This window comes from Panthera uncia, chromosome B1, assembly GCF_023721935.1.
Source record: "Panthera uncia isolate 11264 chromosome B1, Puncia_PCG_1.0, whole genome shotgun sequence".
NCBI lineage: Eukaryota > Metazoa > Chordata > Mammalia > Carnivora > Felidae > Panthera > Panthera uncia.
In genome coordinates, this window is record NC_064811.1 from 43,736,666 (window position 1) to 43,758,586 (window position 21,921).

Here is a 21,921-nt window from a genome sequence, read left to right on the forward strand (position 1 = left end):
ATTTTGAAAATACACAGAAGAGGGGCAGGTATCTGGGAGGATCAGTCTGATAATGCATCTGACTTTGGCTCAGGTCATGATCTCATGGCTCCTGGGTTCAAGCCCTGCATCAGGCTCTGTGCTGACAGTGAGGAGCCTGCTTTAGGTTCTCTCTCTCTCTCTCTCTCTCTGACCCTGCCCTGTTTGTGCACTCTCTCCCTCTCTCAAAAATAAAAATATTTTAAAAAGAAAAAGAAAATACAGAGAAGAAACCTGAAAAAAAAACCTCAACTTATCTCTGTTAAGTTTCTCCTAAACATTATCTGCACATACCTACTTGTTTCCTGGTGAGTTATTTTTATTCACAACACTTTTGACACCAGATGAGAGGTTTTTTTCCCTCCTGACACCAAATACAGTGTCTTTTCCAAAACCACTTCTCTGAGGGGTCCATAATTCAATTAAGTTCTGACTCTAACTACCCAGAGTTACTGCAGACTCCACAGGTGAAGGGCTCAGTCCTACATGACTACTCCTACTTCAGATCGCAGTCACAAGTCCTGGGCCTCCCATACTTTCGATGGACCAACTATAACTGGGGTTCCCATGACCTCTCTCAGATTAGATAATTTATTAGAATGGCTCACAGAAGTCAGGAAGGCACTAAGAGAGTGTAATAGGTTGAATGTTAGCCCTCCAAGAGATATGTATGTGTGTGCGAGGGACCCTGACCTTAGGCCCTGGGGTCCAGCAGTGACTCTGGTCTTCCATGTCCCATGGAGTGAAACTGGCCCATAACTGCAGTGTTTCACCCACCTTTTTGAATATATTTTATTTCGATTTTTATATTTCTAATTACTATGGTTTAGGGCAAAGGGAAGACCAGGAGTTATCTGGACTGATGGCTGTTGCACAGCCATTCTGCTATGATATTTATTTATGCCTCCCTGTTTTCAAAAGGGAGTTCAGCAAAAAAATGTGTTTACTGTACATATTCAAGACTACAATAGCCATCTAGAGTACCTAAGTCACTGTCTCCTAGAAATACCATGAAACAACTCATTAAGGCACGTGGGAAAACAAACAAGACACACACAATGGAAACGATAATATATGAATGGCTGCAAAGTTATTCACAACCCACAGAGCAGTTACATGACATACTGAGATTAAGTACCTTTTCTGAGTGGAAGGCCTACTTGGGAGAGTAATGAACAGAAAGAAATTGAACTCCTCTCTGATCATCCAGAAAGTTTTAGGGGAAAAATGGAATTCTAGGATTTGACGACCTGTACGGTTTCCTAAGTAAGCGAGCTCTCTACAATCGGTTTATTTCAATTTAATTCCATTCACAAACATTTATTGTGGTAGGTGTTAGAGAGTATGTCAGCTGAGTAAAATAATCTGACTCAAAAAATTCACAGTTGGGGGTGGCAGGGAGAGACATACAAATCATTACGTTTTCATGGAGTGAGCTATAACTCATGGAATCAAAACTTAATGATGTTATACTCATCATGATGGTATAAGTATAATAAATGTGTCTACTCAGAGCTTTTCAGGGACATGGATGTGGCGGCAATAGTCAATTTTATTGGGTGGTTATCAGGGAAAGTAGCAAAGAAAACGTGATTTTTAGGTTGGACTTTTCGTGGTCAGCAGGCGAAGTTCAGCTAGCGTGTGGAGGCTTATTCGCTGCAGGGACCAAGGGCAGTGTTTTAACCCTCAGCCCAGTAGACTGTCAGCGAACCCGGCCAACGTGATCACCGCTGGCATCCGCTGAGGTTCCGGGTTTGCCCGCCGTCAGGGGGCGCCGTGGCCGCGCGCCGTCCGGCCGTTGCGTTTCCGGGCTCCGGTGCCCAGCGCCGCCATCGGCCGCCGCGCGCTGCGAATCGCCTGCTGGTCCCGTTACCGGGGTAACCGCGGCGCCGACTCCGCGCAGGCTGGGACCTTCTCTCCGCGCCATTTTCAAACTGTCCCAGAGCCGGAGCCGGAGTCTAGGGCTGAAGGAGCCAGCGAGAGAGGCGAGGCCTGAGAGGTGATACGGCCGCAGGCGGAGGGAGCGGCGGCCGGAGGTGTGGGTGAGTGCCGCCGCGCGGCAGGGAGGCCCGGGCGCGCCGGCGGCGTCCTCGCCGTGGCCTCCCCGCCGTGGCCTCCCCGGAGGTCCCCGCGGACCGGGCCCGGGCGCGGCCGGGAGGGAGGCCGCGCGGCCGCGGGAGGAAGTGAGGCCCGGCAGGGCGGGGCGCGTATACTCCCTGCGGGCCCGCGTCCTACACCCCTTCACTTCGACACCCGGCAGTGAAGCCGCGGCCCGGAGGTGGTCCTGGGGCAACTCAAGCCGCGGGGTTTCCTCCCGCGCCCCTGGCCGGGGGCGTTTGTTTGGTGCATGCACACCTGCCTGCTGCCGACTGATGGGTTGATTTAAAAGTTAAAGTGCCCTGTTGAGTAAGAACAGTACGTGCTCTTTGTAAAAAAAAACAAAGCATCCCAAGGTGTAGGACTAGAGCCGTTTGTTAACTTTTGTTTTGCATTTTCGAAAACATCCCCTGTCCTTTCCAGTCTCTACTATTTTAAGTTTGGCACTGAAGGACTTCGAGACAACCTAACTTAGCTTGGCGTTTTGTTTTGTTTTGTTTTGAGCCCCTGTGCAGATGTGCACACAAGTCACTTTTGTAAAAACAAGATGTACTGGCTTTCAGACACCTGCTTTTCCCCAGAGTCAAGCTAGCGAGTGGTTCTAAACACATATGCGTGGAGGACCTCCAAACTTAACTTTTTTATATGGTTGTGCTAGATAATTTGAGGAGAGCCACAGTGCTTGGGTGATGTAGGTGGGGGAAGACAGCAGCCCATAGGCGAGGAAAGCATAATACATGTTTTTTGTTATTCTTGGGGGATATTAATCTTTTCTGTCTGCCGTGTGTTTCGATGATTTTTTGATTCATTTACATTCTGCCTCAGCCCAGATGTGAGGAAGTATTATTTCTGGGTAACCAAAGTTGGTAATAGAGGAGAAATATTTGAGTGGTGAGGCCCTGCTAGTTCTTGGTTTGACAGGTGCTTTTCTTAATTTTTTTTAATGTTTATTTATTTTTGAGAGACAGAGACAGACCTCAGTGGGGAAGGGGCAGAGAGAGAAGCACACACAGAATCTGAAGCAGGCTCCAGGCTCTGAGCTGTCAGCACAGAGCCCAACATGGGGCCTGAACCCACCAACCTTGAGATCATGACCTGAGCCAAAGTCCGACCCTTAACAGACTGAGCCACCCAGGCGCCCCTTGACAGGTGTTTTTCTGATGTCTCCAGGAGTTTCTCCTGACCTGCATCAATCAGGTCCCTCTTGTGGAAGGAACCTAGAAAGTCCATGGAGACACAACTGAAAGAAAAGGTTAGCAAGAGCGTGGAGAGAAAAGATTTGTAGAAAGGAGTAATCAAGGAGAGGTACTACCTTAGAAGTGATTTGGTAAGTTGCTGCAGCTTGGTATAGATACCACACTTGATCTTAGCCAAAAGGCCAAGAAGGATTGCACCTTGGTAGAGAAACAAGAGTGCTGGACCAGGACTCAAGAGACCTGAATGCCCACCTGATTTGTGGCTTTGTAGTTTGGGAAAACTCTCTGGAGGCATCCTTTCCTTGCCTTTGAATTGGGAGGATGTCTAGTAGGCCCTGTCTCCCTTATAGGGTAAGTTGTGAGGATGAAATTTTGCATGTGTTCATATACATTAACATTTTATAAATTGTGAAAAACAATAGAGCTGTAAAACAAAAGTTTAATATGTCTTAGAAATATGAGTACTAGCACTATGTTTACCTGGTGAAGGTTAGAAAAGAGCAAAGGTTCTAAACAAGCAATCTTTGGATAACTCCATTTTAGGGCAGATTGATAGAGAATATATTCATAAGCATTGAAAAAGGCAAGGATAAAAATATGTGTAGAACTACTTTATGTGTTTGTGTCTTTTTTCATGGAAGTAAAATTTACATGGTGAAATGCACAGATCTCAAGTGTACTATTTGAAAACCTTTGATAAATGCAGTACGCCTGTGTAACTGGTACCCCAGTTAACATAATATTTTCATCACCCCAGAAAGTTCCTTTTTAAACCTTCCAGCCAGTCTCCACCCACTCTGTTGACCCAGGCTGACCCAGCCCACAGCTGTTCTGATTTCTATCTACATAGTTTCATTTTGCCTGTTCTTGAATTTCATGTAAATAGAACCATACAGTATATGTGTCTGGCTTCCATTGCTCAAATGTCCAAATTAATTCATGTGGTTGACATGTATCAGTAAATTCCTTCTCTTCCATTCCTGAGTAGGATTGTATCAATACCTCATAGTTTATTTATACTTCTGCTGTTGATGGACATATATAGGTTGTTTCCAGTCTGGGACTATTATGAGTAAAGTTGTTACGAATATTCTTGTAGAGTCTCTTTGTGGATGTTTATTTTCATTTCCTTGAGTAAATACCTGGCAATAGAATTACAGAGTTACAGGGTAGAAGTTTGTTTATAAGAAACTGCCAGACTTTTTTTCACAGTGATTTTACATTCCTGTCAGCAGTGTGAAGATTCCAATTGCTCCAAATCCTTGACAACATTCGGTCTTGTGCTTTTTATTTTAGCCATTCTAGTATGGGTGAAATTGTACCTCATTGTGGTTTTAATTTGTATTTCCCTGATAACTAAAGGTGGTGAACACCTTTTCCTATGATCGTTCCCATTCGGTTACCTTTTGCAAGGTGCCTATTCAAGTCTTTAGCCCATTTTCTTTTGGATGGGCTTTATAACTGAACTGTAAGTGTTCTTTATGTACCTCATATATAAATCCTTTATCAGATATTATGAATATTTTCCCCCATTCATTTGTTGTTTTGTTTTCTCTATGGAATATTTTGATGAGCAGACATTTTTAACTTGATGAAGTCTAAAAATTTATCAGGTTTTTCTTTTATATTTAGTGCTTTCAAAAAAGGCTTCTTGAAAGATTCTCTGCCTACCTCAGGTTTGGGAAAATATTCTTCTTTGTTTTCTTCTTTATTTTTTTAACTTTTACATATAGGCTTATAAAGAGAGATTTATTTTAGTGCAGCAATGTGACTATCATAAGCACTGCATTTAAATCAATCTAAATATTCCAGAAGGCTGCCTACCTGAAGAGAAACAAAAAGTAGTTGATTCATATTAAAATAATCTTTCCTTCTTACCATGACACAGTAATAATAACTATAATAACAGTAATGTTTTACTCCTTTCTTTTAGGGCTTTAATTTTGGGGAGTGAATAAAACTACTTTTGGAAGACAAGATGACTACAGCTGCAGAAAGAAAGTATATTAATATTAGAAAAAGATTGGATCAGTTGGGATACCGCCAGACTCTGACAGTGGAGTGTTTACCTTTGGTAGAAAAACTTTTCAGGTAAAGATGAAAATAAAGTTCTAAACCTGTGTGATCCTTAATCCCATTTATCTAGTTTCTATTGAACTCCGTGTTACGGTGAAGAAATGGGTGGATTTTTTTTGGTTTTTGTTTTTATAAAGTCCTTCAATCATCTGGAGCTCATTATTCTTAGATCCTGCTTCCATATCATCAGTTCAAGTCCTCCACATTGCAAAACTCTCAGGGTCACCGTTCACACGATACTGTTCAGAGTAGACATTTCTGAGAGATTTCTCTGTGAATAGAATTACAATTTTTTTATGTGATTTTTCTGATACAGTTGGGAGTTCTATGTCTGCCTCTCTGGTCTTTTAATTACTGTGATTTGATAATCGTTCTCCATTATGTGGTTGGTCATTATTTTAGTGGTTAAGTAAAAAGTAACACTTTAAGTGTTACTTTAAGTGAAAGATTCTGTGTGATTTTTGTTCTTTTCTACATGAGTTGTTACTGTGATTTGAGACAGGAACAGGGAAATTGCTTGGGAAGCTTTTGCAGTAGGGCTCAAGCTGTGATGATGGTAAGGAGAGACTGGAGGGGGATACTTGGTGGTCTTTATTATGGCTTCCAGAACTCTTCATGAGTTCTAGGTCTATGATTCAGGGTTGTAGGGTAAAGTGTGTTTAACTTTCAAAAACTGGCAGACTTTTTATATAGTGATTTTGTTCTACAGCTTCATCTCCCATGTATTTAACCATTTGAAGCTCCCCAAACATAAGTGTACTCTCACCCTTGATCTCCATGTGTTATTCTGTCTGCCTGGGAAATCCCTCTCTCCTCTCCCTCCTGCCCATGCTCATTTAACTGTAATGGCCTGCAGGAGTCTGTCACATCTGCTGAATGTTACCTTCACTACTTAAGTCATTGTTGGAAACTTGTTCTTGTGTTTCCTTTAGAATGCAAACTCTTTAAGACTAGAGACTAACTTTATCTCTGCTCTACCTAGGACTGGCTGAACATATAGTTGGCAATGAAATAGTTGTTGAGTTTATCATATAGTATTAAAACCTGACAAACTGTCAATAGGATATAAGCTCCATGATAATGTGTTCTCTATTGTGTTCCCTGCTCAGTAAATCCTGATGTATGAATATTCTGGTCTGTGTGCTTAGAGGTAAGGAGCATGTGCGCAGTCACACACGATCGGGTGAGGGGCAGAGAGAGGGAGGAGAGAACCCCAAGCAGTCTTGGAGCAGGTATCACAAACTGTGAGATCAGGACCTGAGTTGAAATCAAGAGTTGGATGCTTAACTGACTGAACCACCCTGTTTTTAGATTGCATCTTACTTAGCATTAACATTTAACATTTTTAGAAATATATTTTTAGTTATTAAAAGTTAAGAGAATGTTTCCTTGTATTTATATTTTGTATAATTTCAGTGACCTAGTTCATACAACAGAAAGTCTTCGGAAATCAAAATTATCTGCTGTGAAAGCTGAAAAAGAAAGTGCCAATTTTGATTTTGTTTTGGAACCTTATAAACTTGAAAATGCAAGATTGATAAAGGAAAATAATGAATTATACCTGGAATTAATGAAACTGAGAGAACAATCAAGCCAACATATTAAAGGTAAAATTTTGTGATTTTTAAAATGTAATATTTTTTTCCTTTTTTGTTTTATACGTAGGGAAGGCTTCTATGCAGAAATGTGATAGTCTTCCCCCCTAACAGTCTTGAAATAATGTAGAGTGTGTCGAAGAGTTCCCAACAAGGAAAATAAATTTGCATTTCATAGCTATATTCTTCTTCACTATATGTGGATTAGAATTAAAATTTCTATAGAAAAAAGCACAGGATAGGGAATATAGTCACTGATACTGCAGTAGCATTGTATGGTGACAGATGGTAGCTACACTTGTGGTGAGCATAGCATAACTTATACAGAAGCTGGATTCCTGTGTTGCATACCTGAAAATAATGCAACGTGTGTCACCTATACTCAAAAAAATTTTTTTTGTTGTTTTTTTAAATGTTTATTTTTGAGGGGGCGGGGCAAGGGCAGAGAGAGAGGGAGACACAGAATCTGAAGCAGGATCCAGGCTCTGAGCTCTCAGCACAGAGCCCAACACGGGGCTTGAATCCATGAACTAGGAGATCATGACCTGAGTCGAAGTCAGACACTTAACTGAGCCACTCAAGTACCTCCCCCCAATTTTTTTAATTAATAAAAAAATAAAATTACTGTAGAAAATATTAAATGCTGAAACTAAAGAAATGTCCTTGAAACAACCTCTTACTGAAAGTAAGAGAACTAAAGTGAGGTGAGAATCTTCTATCATTCGGAATCTTTAATGCCTTGTCTTTGAACTCAAAGATTGTATAGAATGATTTTGGGGCGCCTGGGTGGCTCAGTGGGTTGCACGTCCGACTTTGGCTCAGGTCATGATCTCACGTTTGTGGGTTCGAACCCTGCATCAGGCTCTGTGCTGACAGTTCAGAGCCTGGAGCATGCTTCAGATTCTGTGTCTCCCTCTCTCTCTGCCGCTCCCCTGCTCATGCTCTGTGTATGTGTGTCTCTCTCAAAAAAGGAATAAACATTAATAAGTTTTTTTAAAAAAGGATGATTTCAAAGTCCTGGACAGAGGGTAACTGTATGGCTATCTTATGATAAATTCTTGTTATATTCAGTAGAAAGCCCTAATACCTGGCATGAATTCATAATCCCTCAGCTTCATACCCAGTTTACTAAGTTGGAGCAAAAGCCATAACTTAAGCCACATAGCAGAAAAAAAATATAATTCCCTGTTTTGTTTAGTGACTTATTTGTAGTTTTGTTAACAGTGGTAGAAAAGGTAATAGGCTTTCAAACAAAGCTTGGCTAAGAATTGGATGGAGCCTTTCAAATTAATGCGACTTTTTGTATTTTGTGAAATGGAAGGGCTTAACTGATTTCTTGATCTGTAAAATAGTTTTTGAATCTTTTTCATTTTAAGAGTTGAAAACTACATTGAAGAAGTGTGCACGTGAAACAGCTGATCTGAAGTTTCTAAATAACCAATATGTTCATAAACTCAAACTTTTGGAAAAAGAGAGTAAAGCTAAGAATGAAAGAATTCAACAACTTCAAGAAAAGAATTTGCATGCTGTAGTACAAACTCCAGGTAGGTCTGTTCCTTCTCAAAACAAATTGTACACACCTAATCTTTTAAAGATATTAAAGCTGTTGACCAAAATAGGACTTTGGATTTTCATGCTTAGACTTTAGTACTTGAAAAGATGATCTTGGATCATCACATAAACTTTTAAATTTATTTCTGAAGATCCAGCTAGTATTTTATGCATGTGTTTAAGAACTTATATAATAGTAGCTTCTTAGGTATAAGTAGTCTAACTTCAGTGCCCAGAGTTTTATTTCCTTAATCATTATTTTAAGTTCCTTTTTTAAATTATTGGTATCATTATTATTTTTTTTCCAAGCCAAATTGTCCGCAGCGTTATTAAAGATACTTTTCATAAACAATCATGGTATTTCAGGGAGGACGGGGGCAGTCAGTCGTTAACAGTGTACAACAACTTTCAAACTCCTTTGAAATAGACTTCCAAATTCAATGGACTACCAAAATCAGAAAGCCACTATAAAACCTAGTGAAGTCTTCATTTGATGCTCTGAACAGGAAAGGTTCAGGGTAAAGATTGACATTTCACATTTAGCATGTTGTTTAACAACTTTTCACAAGCCGGCCCTGACTTTCAGGAAATGAAATGAAAGTGGCAGAATTATCAATCTGAAGATCCACAAGCTATAAAAGGAACTCTTTGATGGCTGCCATCTCAATATTATCATTATTATTTTAGTTGTAAAGATAATCTGTACTCATCAAAAATTTGGAAATGATCTATTTTCCTATTTCTTAGTTTATTTTTACTGTTTTTTAGCTTTATACTCAGTAGTTCTCGAGCAGGACAAAAGAAATGATAGGGCATATCCATAGTTGAGGGTGGTCAGGCATAAAGTTGGTGGAAGAATCTCTAGTACCAGTGACAAGATCATCAGGGTGTCTGAATGACGGGATGAAGATTATTGAGAGTGAGTGAGGTGTAGGAAAATGCTGGATCATGAGATGAGGTGGAGAGTGAGGGATTAGGAGCGCAGTGAGAACCAGGAGTGATTTGGTCAGAATGAAGACTGTGATGAAGGGAGATCTATATGCTGGCACAGTTCCAAGTGTTGACAAAGACCACGCATAGTCCTCTTATGGTGTGCCTGTAGCCGAGTGGAATCCATGAGGATTGAAATGGCGAGAGATGAGATGGAGAGGGGGACTTTGGGCTAAAGGCAGAAAAGATTGAGAAACATGGAAAAGGTCTCAGAAGTAACTAGATTAAAGGGGAGAAAGAGGATGGTCAGATTTCCTGAGAAAAGAGTGGGGCAGATTCCAGAGAGATTCAGGAGGTGGAATCTATAGAATTTAGTGACTGAATATGAGGGACTTGGGAAGTAGAAGAATTCCCAGATTTCTGTTTCTAGTGAATGAGTGGGTAGATGATGGTAACATTTTTAAGATTGAGAAGGTGGAAAGCAGAGCAGGAGTTCACTTTTGCATGTGTTGTATGTTATACTAGTGGAACATCTGCATTGAGATTTCTAGTATGCAGTGGGGTTTGTGGTGTAGATCTGTTCTTAGAAGTGTGGTCCCAGGGGCGCCTGGGTAGCTCAGTCGGGTAAGCATCCATCTCTTGATTTCAGCTCAGGTCATGAACTCACAGTTCGTGAGGGGTCATGAGATCAAGCCCCACATGGGGCTCTGCCCTGAATGTAGAGCATACTTGGGATTCTCTCTCTCCCTCTCTCTCTGCCCCTCCTCCATTCACATGCTTGCTCTCTTGTTCTTTCTCTCCAAATAAATAAATAAACTTTAAAAAAAAAAAAAAAAGAAGTGTGGTCCTAGATGAAGATTTGAATTTGGGAGTCATTGGAGTATCATGGGAATTGAAGCTATGGATGTAATTGGAATTAGCTAGTGAGATTGTGTAGACTGGGAAGAGGAGAACCAAAGACAGACCCTAGGGAAGTTGGCGTTTAACTTTCTTGGACTGTGGAAGGAGAGGGTCTTTGTAAGAAGCTGAGAAGGAGCAACCAAGGAGAAAAACCAGGAGGTAAGGGAAGGAGATAATGGTTTGCCTTGTATAGGTGTGTAACTAGAAACAAGCCATTTAAATACTTTTGACCCAGTTTCTTCATCCTCAAAATGAGGTAAGTGCATACAAAATTTGTTAGGATTCTAATGAAGACAAGGTGGTGGATTGTGTTTGTTCTTCCTGACGATAGATTTGTCTTTCAAGCGCATGTCTAATCTTGACCAGATGCTGACAAAGGTAAACTATCCATTTAATTTGGACCAAGACAGTATGTATCTACCCATAAAAAGAAATTACTCCTGCTAGTTTCAAGGATAATTAAGTAGACGTTTCCCACTAATTCAGGTTGTAGCATCATTTTATATTATAGATGACTTTTATTATATACTAATTTTGCTACATAAGTTTCTCTTATCTGCTCTTTTGGCATTGCTTAATAAACATTTCTGTTTTAGTTATTACTTCCCTAAGCTTCTCGTTTGATAGTTTTCTGCTGGTGATGGTTTCTTGAGCTCATAATAGGAAATACCACAAGGCACACTCAATTTTTAATCTTGCCAAAGTCTTGTCCCCATCTAGTGGAGGAATAGATTAAATCTGGGTATATGTACCAAGCATGCAGAAAATAAAACTTGTCTTATAACCATGTCTTGTTGAGGTTTTCAGGAATGCATTGTATAGTTAAAGATCAGGGTGTGCGGGGGGAGATAGTTTATCGCTAGGTTTTATGAGCTAGAGGCATACTTTATAACAAAAAGCCTAACCTTCTGGAATATTTAATTTTAAGACAGTGTTTTGTTTCTTTTAAATGTTTTTGAAGTACACATTTGTTTTTAGGTGGCAAGAAAAGAAGTATTGCTTTCAGGCGCCAGCGTATGCAGATAGACGAACCAGTCCCTCCCTCCGAAGTCAGTTCATACCCAGTTCCTCAGCCAGATGACCCTTACATTGCAGACCTCCTGCAAGTGGCTGATAACAGGTGCATTAAATAATTTTTTGCTAGTTTCAGCTAATCAACTTGATTATAAGTTTCTCGATGTAGGCCTTCAGTCATCTTGACTGTTGTATCTCCAGGGCCTAGCACAGAATTTTGTATAAGCACTCAAGAAATACTTTCTGAATGTATCTTCAATATAGAATGTTTTTACTTGTTTTGAAACTTTGATCTCAAATAGATCATAAATCTGATGTTTCTGTTCATATCTGCTTTAAAATAATTTATTGCCATCTAGAACCTATTTTAGTAGCGTTGCTTTAATATTTAGTTTCATTGCCCAATTCATCTTTTACAGGACTCTATTCAGATTATGTCAAATGCCAACGAACCTGAATAGATTTGTAACTGGCTTTGACATTTTTGCTTCATGATTCTCTAACTCTATGTACTTGTTTTTCCTTATATTGGAATCAGATATAAATTCCATTTTAATTGAAACTTCATTAAACTCCGAGAAAAGCACAATGTAAGTGTTTTGGGGATGTAAAGATGAGTAAGATAGTATTGCTTTTGAGAAGCTTATATTCTAACAGTGAAAATGAGACAAGAGAAATACATAGAATGCCATTAAGAAAATTATAAGGGGTTCATAGGAGCAAGAGAACACTAGTGACAGCCTCTGTGGTCATAGCTGGAGACACATTCTGAAATATGTACTATACTAGTAGAAATGGTTAGTGCAGATAACTTTATTTTTTAGATTATGTAAAAAGTATGCAGGAGTTTTTTCACTTTATTAATCTCAATATAACAATCCAAAGGAACATTACTTGAGGTACTAATTAGGATCTCTTAGTTATTCTTATGCAGTGCTACATAACTATAATTATCTGACCTTAATTGTGTAGTATTTTGTGTTTTGTTTTTCTGTTACAGTTGTAACCTAGGACTTCCCAGACAGCCTGTTAGTATATTTAAGGAGGCTTTTGGTCTGCATATATGTCATTTTCTGTCATTATCTTTTCTCCTTAAAACGTTTCTTTTCTATCAAACCATCATGGGTGGCATTAGTCTCTTAAACACCTTGTTTGTTTTCATGTGCATGTATACATAGCTTGTATGCAGAGTCATTCATGTGCATATATATGAATGCAGTTGCATACATACTCTTCTAAACCTAGATAAGCAGGAAATGTCGGTTCCAGTAACAGCAGGGACAGGGTATGTCCAGCCTCACTGACTCTCTACTCCATGGAAAATCTCTCTTAAAAGCAGAACTGGCTTCAGGCTTTATTTTTGCAGTATGAAAGTGGTTATGTCATATTTATGTTAATGTTTGGCAAAGTTTGATATAGTACAAATACATTTGAGCAGTTGTACAATTCAGATAATTTAGACAAATCTTGATTTTGTTAGAATTAACAAGTTCCAGAAAGCAGTAGGTTTTTGCTATAGATACTTGGTAAATTGTAGTATTTCTCAATATTTTTCTTCTCCAGGATTGCAGGGTAGTTCATTAGAAAATACAGGGTCATTCAGAAAACACACTTTGATCCCTTATTTCACTTAATAATATTGTGAATTCTGGACTACACCCTCTAGTTTCTTGAACCTAAGAATTGACAGCAGTACCTCGAAGAGTTTTTTTGTTGTTATTTGTTTTTTTTTTTTTAATGTTTGTTTATTTTTAAGAGAGAGAGAGAGAGACAGAGTGTGACCCAGGGAGGGCAGAGAGAGGAGGAGACACAGAATCCAGAGCAGGCTACAGGCTCTGAGCTGTTAGCACAGAGCCCCGACGCAGGGCTCCAACCCATAGACCCAGACCACGAGATCATGACCTGAGCTGAAGTCAGACGCCCAACTTACTGAGCCACCAAGGCGCGCCCCTCAAAGAGTTTTAAGGATCAAAATGCAATAGTAGGCATAATGTATCTGGTTACAAATTATTTACCGCTCAGGATTTTTTTATCCATTCTTAGAATATAAAATTAAATCTGCAAGATAATGTTACTCTGATTATATTGTGCTTGGGAGCCCTTTGGCACGGCACTTCATACTTTACCGAGAAATAGAAAGTAGAGAATTTATAGGACAACACATCTAGTTTCATTTCTTGTTATTTTGTATTTCTCAACAAAACTATATTGGCACTAGTTATAAATGTGTTTCAGAATTCAAGAACTTCAAGAGGAAGTCCACCAGTTACAAGAAAAGTTAGCAATGATGGAAAGTGAACTGCGAGATTATAACCAGCAGGTAGGATTTTTATATACTTGCATAGTAGGGATGCATGGTCGCCTTGTTGGGATGGGTATGCTGTGATTGTAAATAAAATTGGGTTATATTTGGGATTATTGATACTGAGTTTGTATACAGCTTTTATCTTTTCTACCAGTTTCTTAATAAGGATAGTAGCTGGAGTAGCTTAGATGGCTTTAGAGCAAACAGTCCAGTCCCTTCATTATGCATTGAGGTAAATAGCAGTTTTTTGTTTTTTTTTTCTTCTGGTGAGTCATCTATCTCCCCAAATATCTTAGTTATATTACTTGTTTCCATCTTGGGAGGTATTTTATTGAAGTGTATTATGCTTTAAAGTGGTATCTTAAATAACTGTTTTGCTCTTACTGTAGATTTTGTCATCTTGAACAGAAGTCTTTTTGAGAGTGGTACCATATTTTTTGTTGTGTATTCTCTATGAGAACTAGTAAAATAGTTCTCTGAAGAAGTAGGGGAATTGATATAATATGCAGGGTTAGATCATAACCATAATAAGCTTTGTTCTTTTATACCTTCTGTTGGTATTTTGGCAAATTCTGATTTGTATAACTACAGCTTTCTTTCTTAATATGCTTACTGAAGCTTAAATTGGGTAACATGTTTTTCATTTTCTGCACATGACTTTTTTTGAGGTGAAGTGATCTGCACATACAAATATAAATGTAACTTATGTGTTGGTGTAACTGTGAAGTTTATAAAGTACTTTGAAGATTATTCAGATAAAAATGGAGTAAAAGGATTGTGATAATGTCAACCAAAAAACTTACTATATGGAGATTGAAAATATCAAATATGCAGAAGTTGAATGTTGTTATTTTTTAATTTATAATCACACTTCATCACATTTTTTTCCAAGTACTTTATGAACATAAGCTGACCAGTCTTTACCATCTTTGTGAGGTGGCTGAGGTGTTTGGAGAAAATAGCCCGACCATTCTGATTGAAACCATCAATTTATTGTGGTTATCAATCTTAGTTGAATCCACTCAGCTGCCTGTCTTCTTTTTTTTTTTTTTTATTTTTGCTTGAGTTTGTTCTATTTTTCTCAGTCTATGTTCCAAATGTTGCTGTTCTCCTCAAGCTCTTTCACCAACCTATAATAAATACCCTTGTTGTCAAGATACCACCTTGTCTCAACTTCCTATCTTTTAAATTTAAATTTAAATTTAAAACATTTAAATTTAACAGTGTTGGGGCACCTGGGTGGCTCAGTTGATTTAGTGTCCAACTCTTGATTTCAGCTCAGGTCATGACGTCACAGTTTCTGGGTTTGAACCCCGCATTAGGCTCTGTGCTGATAGCGTGGAACCTGCTTAGAATTCTCTATTTCTGCCCCTCCCTGCTCACATTTTCTCTCCCTCCCACCAAAAAAAAAATAAATAAACACTTTTAAAAAATAAAATCATCAGTGTTTACACTCAGGCTCTCCAGACTTAATGAGTAGTGTGGTGTTCTTCCTGTTCTACCTGTGTGTGTGGCTCTATTCCCTCCCTTCTTATTTTATTTAATCGATTTTTCTTTTTTTTTTCTTTTTTTAACAAACTCATATATGGCCACTTTATAACTAGTAATGCTTTAAATCTTCCTAACAGTCCTAGAGGGAGGTACTATCACGGTCATTGCTAACATCCCTTAAAAAGATCTCTTTTAGAGGTGCCTGAGTGGCTCAGTTGGTTAAGTGTCCAACTCTTGATTTTGACTAAGGTCATGATCTCCTGGTTTGTGAGTTTGAGCTCCACATTGGGCTCTGCACTAGCAGTGCAGAGCCTGCTTGGGATTCAGTTTGTCCCTCTCTCTCTCTGCCCCTGCCCACTCATGCTCTTTCTGTCCCTCAAAATAAATAACTTAAACATTAATAATAATAAAAATTTTTGAAAAAAGATCTCCTTTATTTAACTCTTGCTAAAGCCCCTCTTGTTAATGCCCCTCTTGCTAATGCTCTCTCCTCCCTCATGTAAACTTCTCTAAAGAGTATCTTACTCTTCTGTCTCCACTTCTTCACCTCTGGCTCTCCTGTTGCCTTCTGGCTTCTGCTTCCCATTACATAAATGGGTTTAGTAATGACATCAGTGATGTTAATTGCTGGATCCAAAAGAATACTTTTAGTCTCCATTTCCTTGACCCCTTTATAGTATTTGGCATTATTGATAATTTCTCTTTGAAACCTTCCCATGACTCATTTTCTTTCAGTTTCCCCTTTTTTTTAAATCTCTTATAATTTCTTCTTTGCTTTTTCCCTCTGCCCTTTCCCTGAAATATTACTGTTTTTCAGGATTCTGTCTTTGACTCCTTTCCCTGTATATTTTCTCAGAAGGTCTCATTTACTCTCTTAAAATATTCTCTGTATGTTGATGACTTCCCAGTCTTTCTGGCTCAAATCTCTGCAGAGGTCCAGACCCGTATGTTCAATTTTATACTGGGCATTTCCACTTGGATGAAAGCTGTTTGTACCATATGCCTGGCACTGAACTTGTTATCTTCTGCCTCAACTCTTGTTTTTTTCCCCCTATATTCTCTATGTTCGTTGGTGGCATCACCATCTGCCCAAGCCAACATTCTGTAGTCTTTCTAGATCTCCTTCTCTTCCCTTCACATACCACTCACCAAATTCTGTCACTTCTATGTACTTTGTAAACTTACTTCTTCTGCTCATCTCACTGTTCTATTTTACACCTTATTCATCTCTCATTCATTCCTCCAATAGGTCTCCCTACCTCTGATTTTATTCTTACTCATCTTTTAGTGCAGAGCAATCTTTCTCCTTAGCAAAGTATTTAGTACTTAATCATAATTAGTTCCTGACTGATTCTTCAGACCCGACCATAAGTTCCCTTGTATATTCAGTCTTACCGAGCCGTTTCTGCTCCTTCAATCATACCATGTGGCTTTATGTTTCTGTGTCACTGCCTGGAACATTCCTCCTTTCTTCTTTCTCTTCATAGCATAATTTATAACCTTTTTGGGCATATGTATTTGATAAAGCCTTCACTAATTTCCATAGGCATATGGATATATCATGGAGAGTAAATCGGTTTATTCCCTTAACCACTTTGGTGTCATATATCTATTTATTCTACCACTGAACAACATACTACAGCAATTATTGATTTACTTGCTAGTTTTCTTGGTAAAGCTGTGTTCCTGAAAGTTAGAAATCATGTTTTATTCATCTTCATATACCTAGAATTGTGCTCAATATTGTTGAATTGAGTGCTTGGTTTTAGCTTTCAGTGTTTTTGAAAAAACACTGCAAATGTGTACATCCATTTTTCCAAATTCGTGCATGTAAGTGTGATTTCATGGTTGATAGTAATCTCTGTGATTTTGTGTGTGTTGCTTTCTAAATAATAATTAAATTCACCCCAACTTCCTATCCTTTTTAATATTGAGTTTCAGTAGTAATTCTGTTCTACATTTATTCATTTATTCTACATTTATTCCACTAGGCACTGAAGTCACTCAGACTCCATTCTAGTACTCAATCATTTCTTTTTATATCAACATTGCCTAATCTTGGAGGAGGGGGGGAAAAAAACCAAAAAATTAAAATTAATTAGGAAAAATCTATTCAATAGAAATACTTACGAAAACTTTGTTGACATTCTTATTTTGACATTTTTCTCTGTTTATTTTTGCTCTGTGTATATGCATTTTATAATCCCATATTGGTGTGGATACATGTATGAGTGTTAATCTCTTATATACATTGTGAAGCATAAGAGAAATGGAAGTATATCCAAGTAAGTGTCCAGTGTTAATTATTTCAGTTTAAAGCAAATTTTTTAAAATTATAGCATGACTTTATGTCTTCAGATTGAGCTAAGAGAACGAGAGATAGAACGACTATCAGTTGCATTGGACAGTGGCCGTTCCCCTGATGTCCTCTCTCTGGAGACTAGAAACAAAACCAATGAAAAGCTTATTGCTCATTTAAATGTTCAGGTAATGACATTTATAATTATTTCACCGAGTATATACTATCATTAAGTGTTTGTAACAGTTCATTGATTTGTAAAAGTAACAGAATTGTTTACCAGTTATACAGTGGGAAAATTTGATAGAGCCAAACTATCCAGAAATAGGATGCAACTATTGAAAAATCATGTTTTAAAAAGATATTTAACGAGGCAGAAAGATATATGCACCATAATGTTAAATATTTAAAAGGAGAATAGGAGTACCTGAGTGGTTCAGTTGGTTAAGCATCTGACTCTTGATTTCAGCTCAGGTCATGATCTCATGGTTCGTAAGTTTGAACCTGCTTGGGATTCTTTCTCTCTCCCTCTCTCTCTGCCCTTCCCCAGCTAGCACACTCTCTCGTTCTCTCAAAATAAATAAACATTAAAAAAAAATCAGAGGAGGAGAATAAACCGTAGACACAATGGGATCTTCAGTTTGCTTTTTAAAAATGTGCATATGAACTTAGAGAAAACACTGGAAGAGAATACACTAAAATATACAAACAGCTTATCTTTGTGTGATGAGATATTCTTTTTTATTTTCTTTGTTTTTGAAGTTTTTGTATTTCTTTTATAATATCAAAAAGATTTGTAGAAAGAAATGCAAAAAATTAAACATGTAATTGATTCCCTTGCCATGTGTCTGACCTAGGAGTAAAACAACAGGAGAGTTCCATAAAGCATGTTACATCACCTTTAGAAATTTAGACATGTCATTGCTGACTGGACCAGAACCAGAATAGTAAGTCATGAATATCAATAGTAGCCCTAGAGCAGTGCTGTCCAATACAAATATGATATGAGCCACATATGTAATTTACAATTTTCTGGGAGCGCCTGGGTGGCTCAGTTGGTTTAAGCATCCAGCTTCAGCTCAGGTCATGATCTCATGGTCCATGGGTTCGAATCCTATGTCAGGCCCTGTGCTGACAGCTCAGAGCCTGGAGCCTGCTTTGGATTCTGGGTCTCCCTCTCTCTCTGCCCCTCCTCTGCTTGTATTCTGTCTGTGTCTCTCTCAAAAATAAAGATTAAAAAATTTTTTTTTTAATTTTCTAGTAACCAGATTAAAATAAAATAAAAAAGAAACAGATAAAATTAATTTTAATAATGTATTTACCTCAGAATATCCAAAATATAATTGCAGTGTGTAATTGTTGTAAAATGTTGATGTTGACATATTTTCCTTTTTTTCTTTTTTGTACCAAGTCTTTGAAATCTTGCGTATGTTTTACATTTATAGCACACCTCAGTTTGGACTAGCTCTACAGTATGCACATGTGGGTGCTGGTGGCTACTATATTGGACAGCACAGTCCAGAGTGATATTATCATTGTAGTGATATTCTTGTCATAATTGTAGAACTCTCTGTTGGGAAAAAGTTCACACAAATTTTTTACTTTTCCTTCCATGCTTAAAAGTTGAATGCCAATGGCTATATATTTTTGTTAAACCACACATTGTCAGTTTTGTGAATCAACAGTGTAAGATTGCAAATGTAAAATACCTCTGGTTTAATTTTCAGTATTTTAAAAAATAGAGTATTTTGAAGTATTTTGGAAGTTGAGTATTTAGGATAATTTTCCAATTCATATACCTGTTAATTACAAATTCAACTTAGGTTGACTTTCTTCAGCAAGCTAATAAAGACCTGGAGAAGCATATACAGGAGCTTATGGAAACCAAGGAAACCGTAACTACTGAAGTTGTTAATTTAAGTAACAAAAATGAAAAACTCTGCCAAGAATTAACCGAAATAGACCAGTTAGCACAGCAGTTGGAAAGACATAAAGAAGAAGTGCTTGAGACTGCTGATAAAGAACTTGGGGAAGCAAAGGTATGTCTAGGTTGTGGGAGCGTTTCTTAATTCTTCTAGAACATTGTGAGCTTAAGCCCTTTGATATCTGATTGGGTCTTTTGGTTTGGTTGTTTTGTAATTCAGGTTTTTCTGCTGTCTAAATTTGGGTGTGTTTCTGAAACACGCTTTTTCTCAGGCTAGCTCTCCAGACTTTGTCCTTTTTTCCTTCAAGATTTTCATCTCTGTTCTTTTATCTCTGTGTTGTGAGTGAGCTTTGGAAGTTTGTCCTCTATGTCATTTTGTGCTCATGAACCCTTTAAAAGTATTTTTTGAACAGTGTATATCCTTGCACATTTTAAGTTGGTAGCTAACATTTTTCATCTTTAAGTTTAAATAAATACGAAAGGGGGCAGCTGGCTGGTGCAGTGGAAGAGCATGCAGCTCTTGATCTCAGGGTTGTGAGTTCAAGCCCCACACTGGGTGTAGAGATTACTTAAAAATAAAATCTTTAAAAATAGTAATTAATAAACAGATTAAATAGATACAAAGGATGTAATTTCCAACCTACCGATCTCTTAAAACTATTACATTGTTCTTTTAAATATAGCTAGTAGAATCTAAATGACCCTTTCTTCTTGAAATCTCCAGTTTTATCCTCTTTTAACATATTTATGCTTGAATATCTTTTCGTGATCACCCTATCAAACATCTCTGTAATAAAAAAATACATGAATTGAAATATTTTAATTTATTGACATTTTTTATTTTTAAAAGTGTCCTTTGACTACAAGGTTCAAAGTGTTAACATTTTCCTCCGAATAGTGCTATCATTATAATTATCAGTAATCAATGGATCAGAGTGACAAATACAAACAAATGTTGATAAATACATACTAAATCAAAAAGTAAAATTTTATTGGAAATACATGTCTTAATAAGATATGTCTTATTAATACATATCTTAATAAATATGTATCTTTTATAAATTTCAGATTATCTTTTTGCCTGATGCTTCAAAAGTTTTTCATATTTTGAGACAGTGTGATATTAGATGCATCCTTTTGCTTTAAAAAGTGGGAGAGAGGGTGTCTGGGTGGTTCAGTCACTTAAGTGTCCAACTGTTTGGTTTTGGCTCAGGTCATGATCTCACAGTTTGTGAGTTCGAGCCCTGCATTGGGCTCTGTGCTGGCAATGCGGAGCCTGCTTAAGGTTCTCTCTCTCGCTCTCTCGCTCTCTCTGCCCTTCCCACTTGTGCATATGCATGTAAGTTCTCTATCTCTCAAAATAAATAAATAAAATTTTAAAAAATGGTGGGAGAAAAACAGTTGAGAGGAAAAGTGGGAGAGGAGAACTCATGAGATACCTAGACCACATGCAGGTTGTCAGGTAGATAATTCTTGAAAAGGATTGTATATCCAGATATGGATACACTAAAACTACATGTATACAGTAGTTTTACATAATACTTGGGAAGTCTTCATGTTACCTCAGGAATGGGTATATAACCTAGTTTGAGGACCAGTACTCTACATCACTGAGTCAATTTTATGCAGTGTCATATCCAGTAATTAGTATATTAAAAGGAACATACTTCAACATAATGAAGGCCATATATGAAAAGCCCACAGTTCATGTCATACCCTGTGGTGAAGATTGGAAGCTTTTCCTCTAGGATCAGGAACAATGCAAGGATGCCTATTCTCACCAGTTCTGTTCAATGTAGTACTAGCCAAAGCAGTTAGGTAAGAGAAAGAAAAGGCATCCAAATTGGAAAGAAAGAAATAAAATTATGTTTTTGTGTGACATGATCTTATATGTAGAAAATCCTAAAGATTTCACAAAAACTTGAACTAATAAATTCAACAAAGTTGCAGGATACAAAATGCACAAAAATCAGGTGTGTTTTGATATGCCAATAATTAAAATCCAAAAGGAAATTAATAAAATAATCTCATTTGCAATATCATCAGAAAGAATAAAATACTTAGGAATAAACTTACCTGAGAAGGTAAAAAACATTGCTGAAAAGAATCAAAGAAGACAGAAATAAATGGAAAGACATCCTATGTTCATGGATTGGAGGACTTAGTACCCAAAGCAATCTACAGATTCAGTACAATCCCTATCCAAATCCCAATGCCAAATCCCAATGGCATTTTTTTTTTTATGGAAACAGAAAAAGATTATAAAATTATAAAATCTCAAGGGACCCAGAATTTCCAAAAGAGTCTTGAAAATGAAGAATATAGGGGCTCCTGTCTGGCCCAGTTGGAAGAGCCCGTGACTCTTGATCTCCAGATCATGAGTTTGAGCCCCACATTGGGTGTAGAAATTACTAAAAAAAAAAATAAACTTAGAAAATGAAGAATATAGTGCAGTTTTAATTTTGTTTTTGTGATTCATGTTTCATTGCAACAGTCCTGTATCTCATTCCTCTCTTTCTACCTCC

The 21,921-nt window shown here is 37.7% G+C and overlaps 1 protein-coding gene across 3 annotated transcripts in view; it reads left to right on the top strand.

The window, feature by feature from the left end:
• The first annotated feature begins 1,894 nt into the window (after nucleotides 1–1,894).
• Nucleotides 1,895–21,921, top strand: part of CEP135 (centrosomal protein 135) — a 69,658-nt gene continuing 49,631 nt past the window's right edge. For 2 of the 3 annotated variants that reach the window (XM_049630504.1, XM_049630502.1), the window contains exons 1-8: nucleotides 1,895–2,060; nucleotides 5,245–5,402; nucleotides 6,804–6,994; nucleotides 8,359–8,526; nucleotides 11,342–11,483; nucleotides 13,613–13,697; nucleotides 17,532–17,660; nucleotides 19,296–19,511. In XM_049630504.1, the coding sequence (XP_049486461.1) occupies nucleotides 5,290–5,402; nucleotides 6,804–6,994; nucleotides 8,359–8,526; nucleotides 11,342–11,483; nucleotides 13,613–13,697; nucleotides 17,532–17,660; nucleotides 19,296–19,511 (1,044 nt within the window). In that variant the 5' untranslated portion in view covers nucleotides 1,895–2,060; nucleotides 5,245–5,289. Of the gene's footprint in view, nucleotides 2,061–3,285; nucleotides 3,443–5,244; nucleotides 5,403–6,803; nucleotides 6,995–8,358; nucleotides 8,527–11,341; nucleotides 11,484–13,612; nucleotides 13,698–17,531; nucleotides 17,661–19,295; nucleotides 19,512–21,921 lie in introns of all 3 variants that reach the window. The other variant, XM_049630505.1, reaches the window with a different exon arrangement.